We start from the raw sequence: 23,619 nt of genomic DNA, 5'->3' as shown, positions 1-23,619 counted from the left end.
GGGGGGTGGGGGGAGAGATGTGGCAGTCTGCTTTTGCATCTCTGAAGATTACAGCCTTGAAAGCCCTAGGAGGCAATTCTACTCTGTCACATGGGATCACTATGAGTTGAAATCGACTGGATGGTGCCTAGCAACAACAACATGTCGGCTCACAGTCTAATATAATGAGACAGATCTCTAGACAAGTATTAGCAAAAAAGGCGCATGCAAAAGTTTGTGTGGCATACCATCAAGGCACTAAGCGGGGAGTAATTGTTTTTTTAGGAGGTCAATGTGGGGTGCTCAGGAAAGACATCATAGAAGGGAACTTTGAGATGAGTTTTAAAAACACTGAGTAGGTATTTGCTGGAGTCTCTGGATGGTGCGAAGTTAACTTGCTTAGCTGCTAACCAAAAGTCCTCGCAAGAAAGGCCTGAGGATCACTTCTGAAAAGTCGGTCACTGTAAACCCTGTGGAGCACAGTTCTACTCTCACACCCACGGGGTCGCCATGAATCTGAGTCGACTTGCCAGCAACTATTTTGTTGTTGTTTTGTTTTTAAGTATTTGTTAGGGGAATGGGAGGGGGTCGTTTATGCAGATGAAGCCACAGGAAAACCAAGTTGGTGTGGGAAAAGGTTGTGTGTGAGGGAGGCTAAATCACCAAGGCCTGGTGTTGTGATAGGCGCTAGGGTCTGACCTTAGAAACCAGGAGAGCCACCGCATAGTTTAAGCAGGAGATGTGCTTCAGAAAGCTCACTCCAGTGGCAATGTGCAGGGTGAATTAGAGGGGGACAGGCCAGGTAGGAGGCTCCTGAAGTGTCTCCATCAGAGACAGTGAGGATCTGTTCTAAAGCCCTATTGGCCAGGGTAGAGAGGAGGGGAAAGATGCAAGAGATGTTGAGGAGAGACACTCTGCAGGACTTGGTGACTAAGAGGAACACAGCAATGGCAGGGGGAGGTGACATAGTGCTCTTCTGTGGTGGGAATGACTCAGCTCCCTTGGCAGGGAGGCTTGCCTAGCTCATTTGATCTGCTGAGGTTTTTTGTTTTGCTTTGCTCTGTTCTTAAGAATGATCACAGTAGCTTAAGAATACAGAAGAAAATGTTGTACTTCATCACTTTGGTCTCCATTCATTTCCTCTGAGTTTAACTTGCTAGGCAAAACTTTATGAGGCACTTGTTTCCAAAGAAACTAAAAGGTTAGCTCCTTACATGGAGTAAAGATGAGGCGACGATGTGATCTGAGGGGGAACCGTGGATGTCTGCACTCTCTGGGGGTACTTGGCAGCTGACTCGATTTCTAGAGTTCTCCTCGACCCCGGTCCCTGACGCCGTTTTGCTTCACCTCTGTTTCCCGCAGACCCTGTTTGTCATCATCGGCCTCCTGACAGGCTGCTATTTTTGCTGTTGCCTGTGCTGCTGTTGTAACTGCTGCTGTGGTCGGTGCCAACCCAAGACATCGATGCCGGAAGACGACTTCTATGTGTCCCCAGAGGACCTCGAGGAGCAGATCAGGACTGACATGGAAAAAGGTGGAGTAAGATGAGAGCAGAGGTGGTGGGTGTCCCTCCCTAGGCCTGGCCAGGCACCAAGTCCCACAACAACAGCTATCATTCAAGAGGAGAGAACCAACAAGCCAATGGGGGAACCCACAGACTGTCAGCTTTGGTACCTCTTTTTGGGAGGACAAAAGGAAAGATACCTTTACCAGGGGTATAGAAAAGAGGGACCTGACGCCTCTTGACAGAAATCACAATATATGCTGATCACAAAATGAAGACAGCGCAAATCATGGTCTAATTAGAAGACAGGGAGCACTGGGTTCAGGCAAGATGAGGGGGGCGGTGTACCCTGGGGCAGAATAACTAAAACTAAAAAAAATTTTCCTCTGAAAAGCATTTCAGCCTGTTACCTTAGGATCTCTGTTGAATCAGGAGACCTGGTGGCCCAACGGCTAAGTGGTCAGCTGCTAACGGCAGTTCGAATCCACCCAGCGGCTCCATGGGAGAAAGACCTGTCCATCTGCTCCTGTAAAGATTATAATCTAGAAAACCCTATGGGGCAGTTCTACTCTGTCACATGGGGTCACTGTGAGTCAAAAATTGACTCAACAGCACCTAACAACAACAACATTGAATCAGAAGGCAATGGACATCAAGTAAAATCCTCAACTCTTGATTTGCCTTCTATTTGATTCCTTAATAATGAATTTTGGTGGGAGGGGTGCACCTCCTTTCCCTGAAATTCAGCTTCCTTCTAAATCCACACACTCGGGGATCCCCAAACCAGCATCAAGAATATTGCCCCATTTAAATGCGACTGTTGGCTTTGCTAATGGAGCCCTGGTGGCACAGTGGTTAAAAGCTCAGGCTGCTAACCAAAAGTTCAGCAGTTTGAATCCACCAGCCGCTCCTTGGAAACCCTAGGAGGCAGTTCTACTCTGTCCAATAGGGTCACTATTAGTCAGAATCGACTTGACGACAACGGGTTTGATTTTTTTTTTTGGTTTTTCTTGGCTTTGCTAAACTGCCTCCACGTGTGTATCTGTGTGTGTGCAGAGCAATAGCGTATTGCTTGATTCTTCAAGTTCATTCTACGCAGAAATGATAAAGAAAAAAAAGAAAGAAAGAATTTCACAGAATTCACACCAGAAACACTTCTGTTCTTGGGTAGTGCCTTGGATTAAACAAGCTGAGGTCAAACCGGTCATTGTTTCTGCCCCCACCTGCAGCCGTAACCTCACAGTCATTTTCTCTGGTAGAATGCGAATGCATCATTAGACTGAATTACGGCCTGTATCACTCAATCCCAGAGAACCTTGGACAGCCAAATAAAAGAATTACTTGGTAATTCAGACCCAATTACCAAGTGCCCCGTTGTTGTCAGAACTGCCAAAATCTGGAATGAGGAACTTCTCTGGGCTGCTCCATTCTCGGATGCTTTTGAACACAATGAAAGAGAAATTTCATGGCATGAAGCACCAGTGGCTATTTAAAGCTCTTATGCATCTTTTATTCCCTCTCAAACATGGTGCTAAATAATATCGTTATTGCCCACATGGATTCCAACTTGAAGGGACAGGTCTTTAGTGGTGTGAATTGTACTGAGTCCCAGACTCTTTCAGGCACGGGGCAGTCTGAGAGGACAGAGGGTTTTCCTGCACCCTGTCACCCCTCCCATGGGGACCACTGGGTGGCCAGTCCAGCAGACAGACAAGTATTCTGACACTTGGTCACTTCCCCTGGAGCCAAACTGTGGGCCCATGGTGAAATAGCATTACAATTTTTCTTTCATCTTATTTAGGATATAAAAGGGAAAGCTGATCTTTCAATAGGGACATACATACTATGAACAGCAAGCAAACAGGATCCTTAATAAATGGATTAATCAGAGATATATGCATGAAAACTCCTTTCTAGAAAGCCAGCGACCTTGGCCATAACTTGCTTAAGAATGATGATCCCATAGGATCAACCCCATCTGCTCTTCTGAGAAGGATAAGCTGTTATAAGATTGTCAGGGGTCCCTGGCCCCATTTTCAGTAGAAGCTCCCATAAAATCCATCAGTCCCGTTCAGTATTTGGTCCCTGACTGAGGATAGGAAGGGATAGTGAGATAGAAGAGTGCTGTCATCATCATCCTCTATGTCAACCTTATCTTAACTTTTCCTTTATATTGGGGACACCAAACCTAAGTGAATCAAACCTAGATATTCCAAATCCACTGGCTCACACTTCTCTGAAAAGCCTCACAGACTTTCCTCTTTTTAAATCAGATTAAAGCTCCAGCAGGTCAATTAAGGTAGACCCTGTGTTAAGTTCTTTGCAGAAGATTTCTATCCTGGAACAGAAATTCATGCTAGGTGCCAAATTCTACCCAGGTTTCCTTCCTGCAGAGGCTTGGTGATAAATCTCTGTGCCTCTCACTGTTCTCAGTCCTGACACCCCAGAGCTACCAATTCCATTACAGAGGTCAGATTCTAGATGAAGCCAGATAATCCCATTTGACTGTGTTATTCAGAATCCTTAACCAAAAGGAAAAGCAGTTTCCTCCTTCTAAATATTTATAAGCTCCTATGCAGGGATGGATCCCAGTTTTGTGGGGCCTGAAACTTGTACATTTTGGACAGCCCTCTTTATGTAAAAGAATACAAAATTACAAATACAAAATTAGGTCTGAAAGTGAATATTTTAGTTAGAATGAGAAAAAAAATCATAGAAAATTACAAAGCTTAAAAACTGACAAATACCAAAAATATCACAAAATCGAGAAACACAGCAATAGTTTAACTAGCTGCTAGGCACAACTCTAGAATACTTTCCCCCTATATTTTGTGGTTGCATAGTTTTGCCTCTTCATATAACAATCATTTTTTAAAATCGTCTTCTATACGGAGAATGGAAAAAATAATTCTGTTTTTTCCTCTAGCATGCTTAATCAAAATTAATTTCTTTATTATTGATAAATTAGAGAGGTTTCTTTCGGCTTCACAACTCGTTACTGATAATGTCTTGTAAATTTTCAGGTATTGCTATCAAATTCAGGAAAACTCCTATCTAGTTTATTTCATGTATAAGATTTGGAAGAATTTTCCACAGACCGTCCTTTGATTCTGTTACCTTTCAAACCTTGTTGCCCCTACACTATCCAGTACATCTGGGGTCAGGGTCCGTTGGACACATTCATATTGTGTGACATCTCCTGTGACCTGCATCTTCATATCCCCTTGGCAAGTGAATCAGCACAGTGCCCTGTAGGATTATTCCTGAAAGCCATTCCTACACCAGTATGGTTCCAGTAATTACCAATACACAGACTTGCTGCAAACCACAAACATATATCCCACTAAACTCCAACTAAAGCTAACTCTATCACTCCTTAAGAGAATCTCCAAAATACTGACACTATTCCAGCACTGCCTATCAAGAAGAGAAGTGTGATACAGGAAAGTTAAAATGGAGAGAGACAGTGGCTTTACCGATTGTCGTTAAAATATCTTACTTTTGCAAATCTACAAAATGTGACCACATTGCTAGGGCCCCGCCAGGCCTAGGAAGGGCTGTACTAGGGGCCTGTGCAAGTGACGGTCCCTGAAGTTTAAGTTTCATTAACTTCACAAATCCACCACCGCTGCTCCTTGGTCTAACATTTTATTATTAGCATCTACAGCTTATTTGTAAGGTCCCTGGGTGGCACTCACCCAGCAGTGCCATGGAAGAAAGTCTTAGTGATCGGCTTCCATAAAGATTAGAGCCAAGAAAACCCTATGGAGCAGTTCTATTTTGTAAAACACAGGATTGCCATGAGTTGGAATTGACTCGACGGCAATGGGTTTGATTTTTTTTGGTATGCCTCATTTGCCCTGGTGGCGTAGTGGTTAAAAGCTACAGCTGCTAACCAAAAGGTCAGCAGTTCATATCCACCAAGTGCTCCTTGGAAACCCTATGGGGCAGTTCTACTCTGTCCTATAGGGCCGCTGTGAGTCGGAATCGACTCAGTGGCGGTGGGTTTGGTTTTTGTTTATTTATAGTTAATTGAGTTGGTTTATTTCACATTTGTACTCCACTAATTTAGAGACTTAATGTTGTTTAGAAGTGAAACGAGTACAAGTTAAGGCTCCTAAGGATGAAAAAGCAGATTCCTTTTGAAGACTATGCTCTCTGGATTGCAGTCCAATAGATGAGAGGAAGTTGGACTTGGGTCCAATTCGTTGTGCCAAAGAAGGTGAACCACTTGAGGCTCTAGTCACTTGCATATCGAGCTAGTCATGACAGATGATAAGTAGCATATGTCAAGATTTGAATCCATTAGAAGGCATTTGTGAGACAGTGGGGCTTTAAGAAGTTTATTTCAGTGATTCTGAAAGTTTAAAAACAAATGGCAAACACTTTCTTGCTTGTGAGACTTATAATTATCTTACATTATGCCTAATCATAAACTCCTAGGATCTTAGAGTTGGACAGAATCTTAGGAGGAGCCCTTACTTCCCCACAGGTTTTCTGGCAGACTGCTGCCCAACCTCTTTTGAAAGCTGTTAGCGGTGGGGATGTTTGGGACCTTGTATGAAAGTAATAGATGCTCATAAAAATTCAACCACTGCAGAAGGGTATAAAGTCAAGGTGAGTCTACACCTTATTCCTTGGCTACAGCTCCCTAAGGATAATTTTACACTTTTAAAAAATTTGTGTAAGTATTTATGGAAGGAGCCCTGGTTGCTCAATGTTTAAGTGCTTGGCCGCTAATCGAAGGGTCTGTGGTTCAAACCCACTATCGGCTCTCTGGGAGAAAAGACCTGCCATCTGTTCCCATAAAGATTACAGCCTAGGCTGAAGGCTGTGGGGACCATGATCTCAGGGAACATCTAGTTCAATTGGCATAACATAGTTTATAAAGAAAAAGTTCTACATTCTACTTTGGTAAGTAGTGTCTGGGGTCTTAAAAGCTCATGAGTGGCCATCTAATGTACTCCACTGGTCTCACCCCATCTGGAGCAAGGGAGAATGAAGAAAACCAAAGACACAAGGGAAAGATTAGTCCAAAGGACTAATGGACCACAACAACCACAGCCTTCACCAGACTGAGTCTAGCACAACTGGACGGTGCCCGGCTACCACCACTGACTGCTCTACAGGGATCCCAACAACAGAGGGTCCCAGACAGAGTTAAAGAAAAAGGTAGAACAAAATTCTAACTCATAAAACAAGACCAGACTTATGACAGAAACTGGAAAAACCCCTAAAGTATGGCCACTGGACACCCTTTTAGCTCAGTAATGAAGTCACTCCTGAGGTTCACCCTTCAGCCACAGATTAGACAGGCCCATAAAACAAAATGAGATTAAACGGGCACACCAGCCCAGGGGCAAGGACGAGAAGGCAGGAAGGGATAGGAAGGGACAGGAAACTAATGTGGAACTCAAGGTCGAGAAGGTGGGAGCGTTGACATGTTGTGGGGTTGGCAACCAATGACACAAAACAATATGTATACTAACGGCTTGATGAGAAACTAGTTTGTTCTGTAAACCTACATCTAAAGTACAATAAAAAAAATTAAAAAAAAAAGATTACAGTCTAGGAAACCCTGTGGGGCAGTACTACTCTATCCTATAGGGTAGCTACGTGTCACAATCGAGTTGTTGGCACAAAGCAACAACAAATATTTATTGAGTTTTGTTTGTTTTACAAAAATTCTACCATACATACATATTGTTATGCATTTTTTGCTTTTATGTAGAGCAAAATTTGGATGAAATCAAATTGATCAATCTTTTAAAAATGGGTTGTGCTTTTGGTATCATGTCAAAGAACTTTTTGCCTAAACCTACATCATGAAGATTTTCTCCAATGTTTTCTTCTAAAATGTTTATAGTTTCATGATTTATGTTTTGATTTATGATCAATTTTAAGTTAATTTTTGTATAAGGTGTGAGGTTTAAGTACAGGTTCATTTTTTTAAAAAGTATGAATGGCCAATTGTTCCAACACCTTTTGTTGAAAAGACTATCATTTCTCCACGGAATTGACTTTGTAACTTTGTCACACATCATCTGGCCATATTTCTGTGGCTCTATTTCTGGACTCTCTATTCTGTTCCATTGATTTGTCTATCCTTTTGCCAATATCACACTGTCTTGGTTTCTGTAGCCATAAAGTAAATCTTAAAATCAGGAAGTGTGAGTCCTCCAACTTTATTCTTTTTCAAAATTGTTTTGGCTATTCTAATTTCTTTGCCTGTCCATATAAATTTTAGAATCAGCTTGTCCAGATATACATAAAAATCCTGCTGTGATGTTTTTAATTGGAATTTCATTAAATTTATAAATCAGTTTGGGAAGAATTGACATCTTTACTGTGTTGAGTCTTCCAATCCATTAACATAGTATGTCTCTCCATTTATTTAGGTCTCATTTGATTCTGTGTTTTGTAGTTTTCAGCACACAGACTGTTTTGTTAAATATATACCAAAGTATCTCTCACTTTTTTTTCAGGTATTATAAATGGCATTGGTTTTTAATTTGTTTCCAATTGTTCATTGCAAGTATTTACAATTGATTTTTGTGTGTTGATCTGTTACCTTGTGTCCTTGCTAAGTTCACATATTAGACTCCTTGGGATTTTAAATGTAGATGATCATGCTGTCTGAGAATTGGGAAGTTTTTATTTCTTTTTTCAAATCTGTATTCTTTTTATTTCTCTTTCTTGCCTTGTTGACTGGCAAGGATTTCTGGCACTTGGTTTATACTGCTCTGCTATCACCATCACCTTGAAATGCTTAATACTTTTTGAACAAAGTATAATCCATTTTCACTTGGCACTAGGCTCTGCAAATAATGTAGCTGGTACTACTGGAATTTGTCACTTTATGGGTTGTGTCTTAGTGCTGTTGTAACAGAAATACCACAAGTGGGTGGCTTTAAAAAACAGAAATTAATTTTCTAAGTTTTGGAGGCTAGAAGTCTGAATTCAGGGCACTTGCTCTAGGGGAAGGGTCTCTCTCTTTCTCTGTGTTGACTCTGGGGGAATCTTTATCTCTTTCAGCTTCTGTAGCCCTGCTGTTCCTCAGTTCCTTGACGATCTTCACTTGACATCTATCTTCTGAAACACTCCCCCCACCCCCACCCCCACGTTTGTCTGCCCTTCCTCTATGTCTAATCTGCTTTTTTTTAATAACTGGAAAGTGGTTAGTTTTAAGACACACCCTGCACTGATATGGCCTTGTTAACAAAGGAAACCCTGTTCCCAGATGGGATTACATCCACAGGTACAGGGGTTAGGATTCCAACACATATTTTGAGGGGACACAATTCAATTCATAACAGGCTGTAAATACAGAATTTCAAACTTAGTGACTTTTTGCCAGTAGAAAATTTTCTTTAAAAAAATTATTATCTATCTTCACATGTATATTTTTAAATCTATATTAGATAAGAATTTTTTAAAGAGCTGAGGGGCCAGTATTTACTGGCAAGGGGTACGATAAAATGCCTCCAGAGCATAATACTCTGCCTTTAGGGAAGACAGAAGGGGGAAAGGAATTGAGATGGAATAGGTGAGGTGGAAAAGAGTCAGTGGAGCCAGAGTCTTATACTAATTATGCACCTAAATGCTATGCTACAGATTGTGCTGTGCTTGGAGATTTGGCCAGTATATGAAGATTACAACTGGAAATTTATTTTTCATATGAGTACTGATTTAAAAGAAGTGTGGTTAGCATTTCTCTCTTCTACAGAATCCAGAATCTTCTATCCAGAAATGCCAAGATAAAAAGTACAGTAAAACTAATATAATGCAATCTTCTCTCCAAAATAAAACTGATAATTACTAAGCAGTTTATTGTAAATGGATTCCTATCTCTGTCTCAGAATAAAAATTTATGCCCAATCCCTTTGTTCACAATTCCATTGTTCTTATGAATCAGTCAGTATCAAACAGAAGAGAACTGGTGCCTTGAAGGGAACCCCTCCCCAATTTTTTTGTCTTAGAAAATTTGAAACTAGAAAGTTAAAAGTAATGGATACCAGGTTATGTCCCTTACTTTCAAATGTTCACAAATTATCAGTTCCACCATGTGAAATTTTGAGTGGTGTATTTAAAACAAGATCATTTAGACATTATACTCCCTTCCTGGCTGAAACTCACAAGAAAATCAGAATTCTGCTAAGAGGACTTCATAGACCATCTTGAGGTAGAACCCCATCCCCTGGGCCTCTGTGTGTGAGACAGTGTAACAAGGTAGATGGCAACAGCCTAAAAGAAGACTAGTTAACTCTGAACACTCTGGCAAAGCAAACAAAAAAATACAAGAGCTAAATTCAGTTTGTTTCTCCCAAGCAGAATTGCAGTGAACTGAAATCCAACCAAAGCTCTCAGTAAACCCTAAAAAATCTTTGATTTTCCCTTTTTTTTTGGACAGGGGAATAATGTATCTGAAGGAGAATATTTTATAGTATTGACCTTGTATCTAAAAATGTGAGATTCAGTGCAAAGAAAAATCTGTTGATGGCTTAACTGCTCTTGCCACTCACCTGGATAAAACCCAAATAAATTCACAACCACTGAGCTGATGAGGCCATATGGTTTGTAATTAGACTCTTGCTCTTGGCCAAGATATTGAGAAATTTATTATATTTGCTGTTGAGCATTCATCGCATCTTACTGCCAATGAAGGATCATAAGGAAGAGATTAAATTTGTCCTTCCCCTTTTCACAATTCCCCACTCAGTCTTTTTCTTATCCCTTCCCCCATCAAAAGGGAGCAATTTCTAAAAATAATTCATGGAAAATAATGCCCGCAAGTGGTGCAAAAGCCTTTTCTTTTTATTCCGATGACAATATCAATCAAGCACCATGAAAGCACTGGGCCAGGGCAGCAGGACAAGTGAGCCAGCTCAGAACACTGGCCAAAACCTGCCAAGATTAAGGGAGCAAAGTTACTAGACTGCTAACTTTGCACAATAAAACTAATACCCCAAGTTTTAACTCTTAACTGTAAACATTTATCGAGTACTTAATATTTGTCTGACACTATTCTAGGACCTAGAGAAAAGAAAGACATGGTTACTGCTATCTTGGACCTTACAATCCAGTAGAGGTGATAAGGAGACAGAGATTAAACACTGTAGTCTATATGAAAGGCGCCCTGATGGTGCAATGGTTAAGCACTGGCTGCAACGGAAAGGTTGGTGGTTTGAACCCAGTCAGTGGCTCTGCAGGAGAAAGACCTGGTGATGTGCTCCTGTACACATTATAACCTAGAAAACTCGATGGGGCCGTTCTACTCTGTCACATGGCATTGCTATGAGTCAGAAATGACTTGGTGATGACAACAACAAGAACAGTACCCCCTGGAGTTGTGCAGTGAATAGCCTGTACAGCTATATGTGGTGGCCCTGGCTCCGTACTGACGAGGTGGTGAAAACTAATGCTCAAGTTCCCCAGGTTCAGCAAGTACCTTCACGGTGAAAGCTGAGTTCAGTGATTCAGTTTTATAATTTTAAAACTGATAGAACTTGAATGAAGAATAAAGACATTGTCTCCTCCCTTTTTTCTTAAAAGGGTAGGCATCCTCAGTATCTTATACGTTGAATTGATTTGCCACTCATTATTTCAACAAAAATACCTACCACTTGTCCCATTAAAAGAAATGTAACATAATAAAAGAGTGTTTATTGCTTTGCTTTGTTTATTTTTAGATGTGGACTTTCCAGTTGTTCTCCAGCCTACAAATGCAAATGAGAAAACACAGCTAATCAGAGAAGGAACTCGAAGTTATTGCACAGACTCTTTATACTGAGCCAACTGACGGTCCAGAGTATCTCTTGGTTCAGCCGTGTCTCCAGGTGGTGATGGGGGAGGTTGAGGGGCATGAAATGCTGTGAACTTCTCCACATTTGTACTTTACACATAGGTTAGGGAAAGATGATTGCCACATAATTTTCCCAGTATGCAGACTCTCTGTTTGAGTAGAATTCTTAAGAAACACATTCAGCTATGATGAATAAAGCCCTGAAGAGTTGTTTCATGCTCCTTGCATGGTGGCGTTGGGCAGGCTTTCTAAGCAGGCCCTTTATGAGCACCAGACCTCATTCACTATACCTAAAGTATTATTCCAAAACAGAAGCCACTTTCATCTATTTAACTAAATGCAATATTCATATCTGTCGTAAAGATCATCAGCAAAATACACATGAAAATTTAGGAGGAGTTTTTTTTTCCCAAGGGGTTTTTCTCTGTCAATGTTCAATCTGGCTACAGAAATAGTCTAGGAAACAGGAAGAGATGATTAGGTTAAAAAGACAAATCACGTTATTTTAAAGTGCATTTTTGAAAGCTTAGAAATTGGCATTTACTGAAAACTGACAAGTAAAGCCAGGGATAAACATGTTTTGTGTGTACTTTGCAACTGGCTTATAAAAGAAAAAAAAAAAACAAACAAAAAACCCACCAATCTTCAACCTGGACAAATCTTATAAATGATTCCGAAAATCATTCTGAGCCTGAACCAGCCCCAAAGAGTGTGTTGACCGTTAGTAAATATAACGGATCTAGATTAGCCAGACTAAGGAAAAGAAACACTTGGGGCAAGAGGTAGAATTCCAAATTTAAAAGTCACTTCATTCATTTTACTTACCTCATTTTTGGTGGGATTGATCAGCAGGTGTTCAGCTCTGTACATGGTGGGCAATTTTAAGCTCAGAGGTTGTCTCCACATTTGCTCATTTGACCCTTACACTCATCATTGGGTAGAAACTGTATGCTATTTCTAAAACAGTACAGCAGCAAACGTGTTTGTTTTTTCAAGATCTTTCTTAGTTCTCTATATAATATCGCATTTTTTCAAGATCTTGTTATGTTTTCATTTAATATTGCATGTTACGCCATTTTTTCTCTGTTTCTTATTCCCCCACCAAATTACAGCCAATTGCTGCTAAATATATATTGTAAGTGAGAATTGATGTTATAGTGCTGACAGTTCTGAAGTCATTAAAACTTTGCTCTAACTCTTGAGTTACTGAGTCAAATTTTTTTTCATCAACATAATCAAGTAGAAAGAGGATTGGGTTAGAAATTAAAATAGCTTGTTTTAATCTAAGCTCACACTAAACCTGTGACCAAGCTAGATGAGAATAAGACACAGAATCTATGACTCTGTTTTCATATATGCCCTCGCCGCCATCTGGGTTACTGGAAGGACCAGATGAGATAGCTGCAAGTCAAGTGTTCAGAGGTTTTACATGAATTTGATTATGTTTTACACACAAATAGCAACTTCTTATGCATATAAATTATCTCACCCATGAGACCTATGAAGAAACCCAGTACTAAGAGCTCCAGCGCCCAGCCCGTACTCAATACTCTGTATCTAACAAACAAGTATACTCACCTATTTGGAGCAAACAACACGATAAACAAGCCCTGTCTGTGGATAATTTGAGCCGCATTTCCTTTCTCTGGTTTCTCTAAACAAAAGGTTAAGCCTATTTTTGAATAGCAACCTACAAATTGCAAAGCTCACTTTCTCCTTCTCTCCCAGGCCTCATTTTTCTTTTTCACCCAGAAATATTTGCTTCCACATCTAGCTTGCCCAGGGAGCTGGTACAGGAGTCGTTAAGAACAGGGCATGAGTCAGAACCAGATGGCAGGGTCAAATCCCTAGAGGAGTTCTTGTCAGCTTTCCCCAGAAACGGCTAGCTTCTTGTTCCCATGATGTATGTTGAGTGTAAACAGCTGAAGGCATATGAAGGCTGGACTGAATTCTGCAGAATGACCCTTAGTTATATAGAAACAAGGATAGACTCTTCATCTGAGGAGGGGCTACTTAAGCACCTCATAGAGGCCAATGGGAGCTGCCATCTGGAGCCACCTGTAGTGGTTCTGTTTCTACAAGTATCTTAGCAGAAGAGTGTTGAGAAGAAAAGAGATGTGCTCGCCATGGACCTCAGCATGGTCCTGGTTCATGCAGTCAAATGAACTCCCCTACTCTAGTGACTCCTACTTAATCCTGGCCCCAAGGCTACCAAAGTGGGTGGACCTCATAGACGATTTTGTAGGTCATACTTTTATTTTCTTGCTGTTTTATATTGGAATATAATTGTGTGTGTGTGTGTGTGTATACATGCCTTTCTTTAACAAAATACATGTCTTAATTCTTTGAGAATAAATGACATTCTATTTCTATATTTCAAATTGTATGTAGGCTAATACCAGAAAGCCTTCAAAAACATTTGACATGGCCTAATCTGGAAGTATAAAGTCTCTGTGTAGTGCAAATGGTTTGCATTCAACTACTAACCTAAAGGTTGGCCATTCGAACTCACCCAGTGGCACCAAACAAGAAAGGTCTACTGTAAAGATTACAGCCAAGTAAATCCTATGGAGCAGTTCTACTCTGTAACACGTGGGGTCTCCATGAGTTGAGATTGACTTGAAGTCAACAGGTATATACTGGTAGTCTGGAAATACACTCACCTGGTAATGAACCACCTCATTCTCTGGCCTACGGAGAGGGTTCCAGTTAAGGTTACCTGATCTATCTGGTAGGCACAATAATGGCCCCCTAAGATGAACACGTCCTGATCCACAGAACCTGTGAATTTATGACCTTTCATGGAAAGAGGAATTTTGCAGATGTGATTAAGTTAAGGATTTTGACATGGGGAGATTATCCTGGAGTATCCTGGTGGCCCAATCTAATCACAAGAATCCTTAAAAGCAGAAAACTTTTCAGGGCTATGAAGAGAGGCAGATGTGACTAGTACAGAAATATGGTCAGAGAGATACAATTGAAGAGCAGAGAATGGTCAGAGAGATGCTTTGAAGATGGAGAAAGGGGGTCACAGACCATGTAGTGCAGGTGGCATCTAGAAGCTGGAAAAGATAAGGAAATAGATTCTTCCTAGAGTCATCACAAAGGAATACAGTCCTGCCAACACCTTGATTTTAGTCCAGTGAGATCCGTGGCTGACTTCTAACTTCCAGAACTGTAAGGTAATACATTTGTGTTGTTTTAAACCACAAAGTTTGTGGTAATCTATTACAGCAGCAATAGGAAAATAATACCATCTCCGTAAGTAAATGGATCCTAGATAATTTCTGAGGAAGCAGAATTTTTAGCCAAGAGATGCCAAAAATGATCCCACTGCCTGCTCTAAAAGGCACAGATGCACATTGCCCTGACGAATGCCTAGTTGTCCTGGGAATGCCACAGGTCCCTCTTGCCCGTGACAGTCTGTTCTCTCCATGTTTCTCAGTACTCCATCTCCTTTCCTGTCCTTCTTTCCCCATCTTTCACCTTTCTTCCATTTGAGCCTCAGTTCTCTGCTTTAGTCTCCTGCTCTCTCTGTTCATCACTGTGAACTCTACCTTCAACGTTTACTGGTGTTTTAGATACACTGACTATTGTGAATCTACCTCATGGTGGGGAAGGGAGAGGTAGCAGTTTAGGTAACAATATTCTTAAAAGAATTCCCCCCGCTCCCCTGCTACCAACTTTAAACACAAATAATTTCAATAGTAACAGGCAAAGGGGGAACAAAAGTATTCTTCAGACAATTCTGAGTGTATTGATAAATAGAAATAATTGACAATGAACTTAAGCATTCATTATTTAAATGCATAGCAGGGTAATTTATTGAGACATTAATTTGCATTTTGTTCTTGGTGCTTTAGGAGATTCAAAGGAAGGAGAACTTTTCTTCTGAGTCTCATCTCAAAGAGATCACTCCCTCGAAACCATAGGCTTTGAAGTTAAAAACAAAAGTAGCCAGGCACCTAGAAAAAAACCACCTAGGCTTTTGTTTGGGAGCTTCAGCTATTAGGAAGGCATGTACTAAATTTGAAAAACAGAAGTGGCCCCACCCATGAGGAGACTGTAGACTGAAGAAGGATTTAGGAGTTAATTAATTTATTTATTTGGCAGGGGAGGGCTTCCCAGAGTAGCACAGGCTGTGCCTTGACACAAAAATTAAGTCATTGCTCCAAAGCCATAACAAAAGATTCCCGTGCCCACATCTGGCCCCTCAAAGAAACACAGGCTTGGACCCTGAGACCTCAGCAGCAACCATGATGGCGCAAGATGACGGGTTTGGAACTTCCTTGGAGGACCAGCATGAAAACCCTTCCAGGCCCCTTACAACCCTTGGTAGGGGGAGGAATTCTCAAAACCTGACCCAGGTGAAGTTAAGCTGAAGCTCTGATTAGTTAGACGAGTTTAGAGCCTACAATGTATTTAGAGCATGAAGAGACTTCCTCCAGGTCTTTCCTCAAATGTTGCTTCTCAGAGAAGCCTTCCAGGCCACCTTGCCTAGAACTGTAAAGCCCCTACCAGATCTGATGTCCTATCCCCCTTCTCTACTTTTTCTCCTTAGCACTTTTCACTAACATACTTATTATCTTGATTATTGTCGGTCTCCCACACCCTGAGGGCAAGATTTTTTGTCTATTTTTGTTTTCTGCTCTATCCTCAGTGCTTAAAACAGTACCCAACATATGGTGGATGGTCAGGGAATATTTGTTAAATGAATATGTGTTTAACCTGCATTGTGGAATAGAGAAATTCCTACCTGCTAGAGGCACAAAATCCACTAGATGCCTTCCTTTTTAGGGAGGCTCAGCATATTAATTTTTTTGCCTATTAATATTTGATATGAAATACTCTGGAAATGAAAACAAGATAATGGGAAAGAAATGTCCATTGTCGCACCACTCCCGTTAGCTTGGCACCCAATCAAGTCCCTGACCTGATTACAGGGTTATCTTTTTTAAACATTTCAGCAGACTCTTCTCCCCTCACCCCTCATCTATATGAAGGCAAAAGTCCATTTCCAGGGCACTAGGCCTTTCTCCATGCAGAGAACAAACTTTACTCAAGAAACACAAGTCCTCCTCTCCAGAAGCCTCTTTTTCCAGCCTGCAGCCTTCCTAAGCATCTAAACGCATTAAGCCTTCATATAATCCCTGAGTGACTCTACGCTGCAGAAGAGCCAGATATTCAGATTAAGTCATGTATAACTGGGTTCTCCTACAAAACAAAGCCATTTCCAAGTTGGAGAAGTCTCAAATTAGCAATGATTTCTTGAACTACATCTTAAGAGTCAGAGATTACATCTGTATTTCTCATGGTGCTAAAAACTAAGTAGGAAACTAATAAATACCTGTTGATGAATTGATGAATTCTCACAACATATGCCATTTCAGAGAAAAACTGTTCTCCCAAAGGACACCTAAACATGCTCAGGGCCAAATGAATAGGTAAGTGGGGTACAACTTTCTGGAATTTTCTGTCCCTAAGAAGCAAATCAGAATTCCTAGAATCGGTTACAGGACAGCTGTTGACACATTCTGCTCACTGCTGGGCTGCCAACTGAGCTTTCTAATAGCTGAAACTCAGACCATCAGCTTCTCCAGTGCTGACACAGCCCACAAGGCACATCCTCATTCCCAGGGCCAGAAAAAAGGGAACCTGGCCAGGGTTTTCTCTTTTACTTTTGAGTTAATCTGCTGTGGTACCCAGATAGCTGCACTCCTGAGATGTTGTCCAGATTCGTCATGTCTTCTCAGACAAGAGTTTTCATCTACAATACATTTTGTTTTCTGGTGAAGAAGAGTTGGGGGGGATTTTGTAGTGCAGATCTTCACTTTGGGAATAACACTCCAATATTTTCTTAAATTTTTAAGAATGTAGCTATTCTATTTGGACATACATACATTAACTAGTTATTAAACCGGCACTTTTTGGGGTTATTTATTATAACTGTAGAAAGCAATTTTAGTGCTAATCTGGGTTTAAAACTAATAAGTGAAAGCAATTTGGCAATAAAAAAAGCATATTGACCAACTTATCTGCTTAACAGTTCTATAAAAAATGCCTTCATTTTAAAAGTTTATTATACCTGATGTAGAATTTATTTTTTTAAATCAATATATAACATTTTACATACTATGAAATTAAATTTTTAGCTACCAAGAAGACCTAAAAGATACATGGTATTCTGAGTAAGGGTAAAGTTCTTACAGAAGATATGATTTACTTCCCTGTTTATCTTCTGCATTTCTTAGCTATCTTTCTTACCTCTTCCTACCACATCTACACCTCAAAATAAAGGATTTGAAATGAAGAAGGAACTGTTGGCTTTTAGGAGCACAGGTGTATTTGGGTTTGAAAAAGATAATTCATTTTTTCACAAACTATAAAAAATCTATCAAATGAATAATAACCAAGACTGCTTAGTGTCAGACACTGTTCAAAGAGCTTTATATTCACTCACTTAACCCTTAGAACATCCTATGAGACAAGCACTGTCATCAGTGCCATTCCCCATTTCTCAGCCTAAGAAATTAAAACACAGAGAAGCTAAGTAACATGGCCTCGATCACCCATTAGTAAGGGATGGAGCTGGCTGGCCCTGGAGTCCATGATATTAACAGCTGCACTATATTACCTCTCCGTGAATAATCTAAGTGGATGATCTTATATTTCCAACTACATTTGTCCTTGAAAACTACCCCCCCACCTCCCTACTCCCTGCCCAACTCCTTCCCAGAGTATTCTTAAGAGAATACTCCTGTCACTTCCTTTATTATCTTTCTTTTCAACTTCACATTGTAGCTTACTTAAATCCCAGTGACATTCTCAAGAGCAAATCCAAAGACTTTATTTGCTTCCTTCTCATCTTCCTTCTTCTCCAACTTTCCACAGCACTTCCTTACCTGGGAAGCCTTGTAAGGCCTTGCGTGGCTCCTTTTCTTATCTGATTAATCAATAGCTGGAACACTAATCAAGTGAGCAAAAAGCTGGATTTAAAAACAAAAAATTTTTCTTTAAGTGACTCTAGAGTTATTGTGCCATTGGGTCAGTTTCCAACTCATAGCTACCCTATGTATGAAACACTGCCCAGTCCTGCGCCATCCTCACAATTGTTACTATGTTTGAGCTCATTGTTGCAGCCACTGCGTCAATCCATCTCCTTGAAGGTCTTCCTCTTTTTCACTGGCCCTCTAATTTATGAAATATGTTTCTCCAGGGACTTGTCCCTCCTTATAACACGTCCAAAGTACATGAGACGAAGTCTCACTCACCATCCTCGCTTCCAAGGAGCACTCTGGCTGTACTTCTTCCAAGACAGACCTTTTTGTTCTTCTGGTAGTCACTGGTATATTCAATGTTGTTCACCAACACCATACTTCAAAGGTATCAATTGTTCTTTGGTCTTCCTTATTCGTTGTCCAGCTTTCACATGCGTATGAGGTGACTGAAAATATCATGGCTTGGGTCAGGCACACCTTAGTCCTCAAAGTGACATCGTTGCTTTTCCACACTTTAAAGAGGTCTTTTGCAGCAGATTTGTCCAACGCAACACGTTGTTTGATTTCTTGACTGCTGCTTCAGTGGGCTTTGATTGTGGATCCAAGTAAAACAAAATCCTTGACAACTTCAATATTTTCTCCGTTTATCATGAAGTTGCTTATTAGTCCTGTTGTGAGGATTTTTGTTTGCTTTATGTTGAGGTGTAATCCATACTGAAAGCTGTAGTCTTTGATCTTCATCAGGAAGTGCTTCAAGTCCTCTTTGCTTTTAGCAAGCAAGGCTGTGTCATCTGAGTATCGCAGGTTGTTAATGAGTATTCCTCCAATCTCGATGCTGACTTCTTCTTCACATGTCCAGCTTCTCAGATTATTTGCTCAGCATACAGACTGAACAAGTATAGTGAAAGGACACAACCCTGATGCACACCTTTCCTGATTTTAAACCACACAGTATCTCCTTGCTCTGTTCGAACAACCGCCTCTTGGCCTATGTACAGGTTCCACATAAGCATAGTTAAGTGTTCTGGAATTCCCATTATTCACAATGTTATCCATAATTTCTTATGATCCATACGGTCAAATGCCTTTGTATAGTCAGTAAAACACAGGTAAACATCTTTCTGGTATTCTCTGCTTTCAGCCACGATCCATCTGACATCAGCAATGATATCTCTCATTCCACATCCTCTTCTAAATCTGGCTTGAATTTCTGGCAGATCCCTGTCAATATACTGTTGCAACTGTTTTTGAATTATCTTCGCAAAATTTTACTTGCATGTGATATTAATGATATTGTTTAATAATTTCTGCATTCTGTTGGATCACTTTTCTTCGAATGGGCACAAATATGGATCTCTTCCACTCAGTTGGCCAGGTAGCTGTCTTCCAAATTTCTTGGCAGAGAGACGAGTGAGCACTTCCAGCATTGCATTCATTTGCTGAAACATTTCAATTGGTATTCTGTCAATTCCTGGAGGCTTGTTTTTTGCCAATGCCTTCAGTGTAGCTCAGACTTCTTCCTTCAATACCATTCACTGGTTTTTGATCATATGCTACCTCCTGAAATGGTTGAACGTTGACCAATTCTTTTTAGTACAATGACTGTGTATTCATTCCATCTTCTTTTAATGTTTCCTGCATCGTTCGATATGTTGCCCATAGAATCCTTCAAAATTGCAACTTGAGGCTTGAATTTTTTCTTCAGTTCTTTCAGCTTGAGAAATGCCAAGTGTGTTCTTTTGATTTTCTAACTCCAGGTCTTTGCACATTTCATTATAACACTTTACTTTGTCTTCTCAAGCTGGCCTTTGAAATCTTCTGTTCAGCTCTTTTACTTCATCATTTCTTCCATTCACTTTAGCTACTTGACATTCAAGAGCAAGTTTCAAACTCTCTTCTGACATCCATTTTTGTCTTTTCTTTCTCTCCTGTCTTTTTAATGACCTTTTGAATTTTTCATGTATGATGTCTTTGATGTCATCCCACAACTTGTCTGGTCTTCGGTCATTAGTGATCAATGTGTCGAATCTATTCTTGAGATGGTCTCCAAATTCAGGTGGGATATACTCAAGGTCATATTTTGGCTCTCACTGACTTGTTTCAATTTTCTTCAGCTTCAACTTGAACTTTGATACGAGCAATTGATGGTCTGTTCCACAGTTAGCCCTGGCCTTGTTCTATCTGATGACACTGAGCTTCTCCATTGTCTCTTTCCACAGACATAGTCAATTTGATTCCTGTGTCTTCCACCGGTGAGTTCCACGTGTATAGTCGCCGATTAAGTCGTTGAAAAAAAGTATTTGTAATGAAGAAGTCATTGGTCTTGCAAAATTCTATCATGGGATCTCTGGCGTTGTTTCTATCACAAGGCCGTATTTTTCAACTAACGATCCTTCTTGTCTCTAACTTTCGCATTCCATTCACCAGTAATTATCAATGCATCTGAACTCTAGAGTAAAACAAAAAACCAAATCCATTGCGGTCGACTTGATTCCGACTCATAGCGACCCTATAAGACTGAGTAGAACTGCCCCATAGGGTTCCACGGAGTGGGTGGTGGATTTAACTGCCAACCTTTTGGTTAGCAGCCAAGCCCTTAACCACGTAATAAATAACTGTTGTTTTAAAAAGTCTGATCAATAGTTAAAATTCCTGCCATAATTTTCCAGGATGATTCCCAGGACATTTAGATAGTGCTAAGAAAACTTTATGAGAAATGCACACACATATATATATATAGCTTATTGTGTACCAGACACTATTCTAAGTGCCTAAGACAGATTAACTCATTTAATTCTCATAGTAACCCTATAGTGTAGGTACTATATTTATTTCCCATTTCACAGATGGGAAAATTGGGAGGCAGAGAGCTGTTACTTAACCCATGCTGCTAATAATGGAAGAGCCAGAATTTGGACCCTAGCGTTTGTCTGCTTAATTACTACAGCACCCTGGTGCCCTAAGACATTTTTGAATTCTGTAAAGTCAGAGTAGAACAGCCCCAGTTTCCAAGGCTGTAAATGTTTATGGATGCAGACTGCCACATCTTTCTCCTGCAGAGTGGATGGTGAGTTCGACTTTTTGGTTAGCAGCCGAGTGCTTAACCTCTGCACCACCAGGGCTCCTAAAGTTGGGATACAAACTACTTATTTAATATCAAAAAGTGTTTACATTCAGTATATTCTAATTTTCCTCTCCCCCACTAAAAGTGAACACCATAGGTTTCTAAATCCAAGTTAATGTATTTTGTTCCATTATTCTGATTCCACAGTATCAGGCTGACAACATTTGCTATTATATATAAAAATAAGGCATTTCAATACCACTCATAAAATGAGATGTATAATCTTTTCATGACTTTAAATGTTATCTATTCATATTAAAAGTGAAATTATACCCAATTTCTCTACTATACAAAATAAGGTACAAATTGTGACGTTTCTGCTAGTAAAAATACACCATTACTTATTTCAGGCTAGTAAATTAGCAATCCTTTATTATTTCTTCATAGTACAAAGAAAGTACAACTTGGCAAACTAACTTTTTCTAAAAGAACTTTAATATCTGTTACCATTTAAAATAAAGAACGTGTTGTGTGTTGCACACATATATAAAATTCTGTAGCAATTTTTTTTATTATGCTTTAGGTGGAAGTTTACAGAGCAAATTAGTTTCTCATAGAACAATTGATACACAAATTGTTTTGTGATATTGGTTACAATCCCCACAATGCGTCAACACTGTCCCCTTCTCCACCTCAGCTTCCCCATTTCCATTTGTCCAGTTTTCCTATCCATTCCTGACTTCTCCTCTTTGCTTTTGGGCAGATATTGCCCATTTGGTTTTGTATACACAACTGAACTAAGAAGCACGTTCCTCATGTGCGTTATTATTTGTTTTATAGACCTGTCTAATCTTTGGCTGAAGGGTGAACTTCAGGAGCGACTTCAGTTCTGAGTTAGTAGGGTGTCCAGAGGCCATAGTCTTGGGGTTCCTCCAGTGTCTGTCAGACCAGTAAGTATGGTCTTTTTTTGTGACTTTGAATTTTGTTCCACGTTTTTCTCCCACTCTGTCTGGGACCCTCTATGATCCCTATCAGAGTGATTGGTGGTGGTAACCAGGCACCATCAAGTTCTGGGCTCATGCTGGTAGAGGCTGTGGTATACTTGTGGGCCATTAGTCCTTTGGACTAATATTTTCCTTGTGTCTCTGGTTTTCTTCATTCTCTTTTGCTCTGGATGAGATGGGACCAGTAGATTTACCTTAGATGACTGCTCGCAAACTTTTAAGACACCAGACGCTACTCACCAAAGTGAGATATAGAACATTTTCTTTATGAACCATGTTACTCAATTGACATAGACATCCCCCGAGACCATGGTCCGCAGCCCTCAGCCCCAGTAACTTGGTCCCTCAAGGTGTTTGGATGTGTCTGTGAAGCTTCTCTGACTTTGCCTTGGTCAAGCTGTGCTGACTTCAACTACATTGTGTACTGTCTTTTCCTTCACCAAAGTTAACATTTATCTACTATCTAGTTAGTGATTTCCCCTCCCCACCCCTTCCCTACCTCATAACCATCAAAGATTATTTCTTCCTGTGTGTAAAGCTTTTCTTGAGTTTTTATAATAGTGGTCTCATACAGTATTTGTCCTTTTGTGATTTGACTTATTTCACTCAATATAATGCCCTCCAGATTCATCCATGTTGTGAGATGTTTCTTGGGTTCATCATTATTCTTTATCATTGCGTAGTGTTCCATTATGTGTATGTATCATAATTTGTTTATCCATTCATCTGTTGGTGGACACTTAGGTTGTTTCCATCTTTTTGCTATTGTGAATAATGCTGCAGTGAACATGCGTATGCATATGTCTACTTGTGTGATGGCTCTTATTTCTCTAGGATATATACTTAGGAGTGGGATTGCTGGATCATATGGTGTTTCTATTTCTACCTTTTAAAGGAGACGCCATATCGTTTTTGATAGTGGTTGCAGCATTTTACATTCCCACCAATACAGCAATTAATTTTGCTTCTAGTCATCTATGTTAATTAGCCACTGTTATGAGCACAGTACTCTCCACACTCCATACCCACCAAGCTTTATTTTTCTTTTCGGCAATCACCACTGTTGAGCCTACTATCTATGTTCTTTATTGTCTGTCTGCCCCTCTAGAATGTGAGCTCCATGAAGATAGGGGTTTGTGTTTGTTTTGCTTACTACTGTATCCCCAGCACTAGAACAGTGCTTAGCACATAGTAGGGACTACATAAATGTTTGCTAAATGAACAAATATGAGTCTCTGAAGAAAATCTCTCTGCAACATCCTACCTCT

General features: G+C 40.2%; 1 protein-coding gene across 1 annotated transcript in view; it reads left to right on the top strand.

Moving 5' to 3' along the window:
- The window catches only part of DNAJC5B (DnaJ heat shock protein family (Hsp40) member C5 beta), a 63,962-nt gene extending 52,503 nt beyond the window's left edge, over positions 1–11,459 (top strand). Inside the window, exons 4-5 of the mRNA XM_004372602.2 lie at positions 1,342–1,513; positions 11,173–11,459. Of these exons, the coding sequence (XP_004372659.1) occupies positions 1,342–1,513; positions 11,173–11,273 (273 nt within the window). The 3' untranslated portion in view covers positions 11,274–11,459. The remainder of the gene's footprint in view (positions 1–1,341; positions 1,514–11,172) is intronic.
- Positions 11,460–23,619: the final 12,160 nt, after the last annotated feature.

Source organism: Trichechus manatus, unplaced genomic scaffold (assembly GCF_000243295.1).
Source record: "Trichechus manatus latirostris isolate Lorelei unplaced genomic scaffold, TriManLat1.0 scaffold00018, whole genome shotgun sequence".
In the NCBI taxonomy this organism is placed as follows: domain Eukaryota; kingdom Metazoa; phylum Chordata; class Mammalia; order Sirenia; family Trichechidae; genus Trichechus; species Trichechus manatus.
Note: the sequence above shows the minus strand (reverse complement) of the source record. Positions and strands in the feature narration are given on the sequence as shown.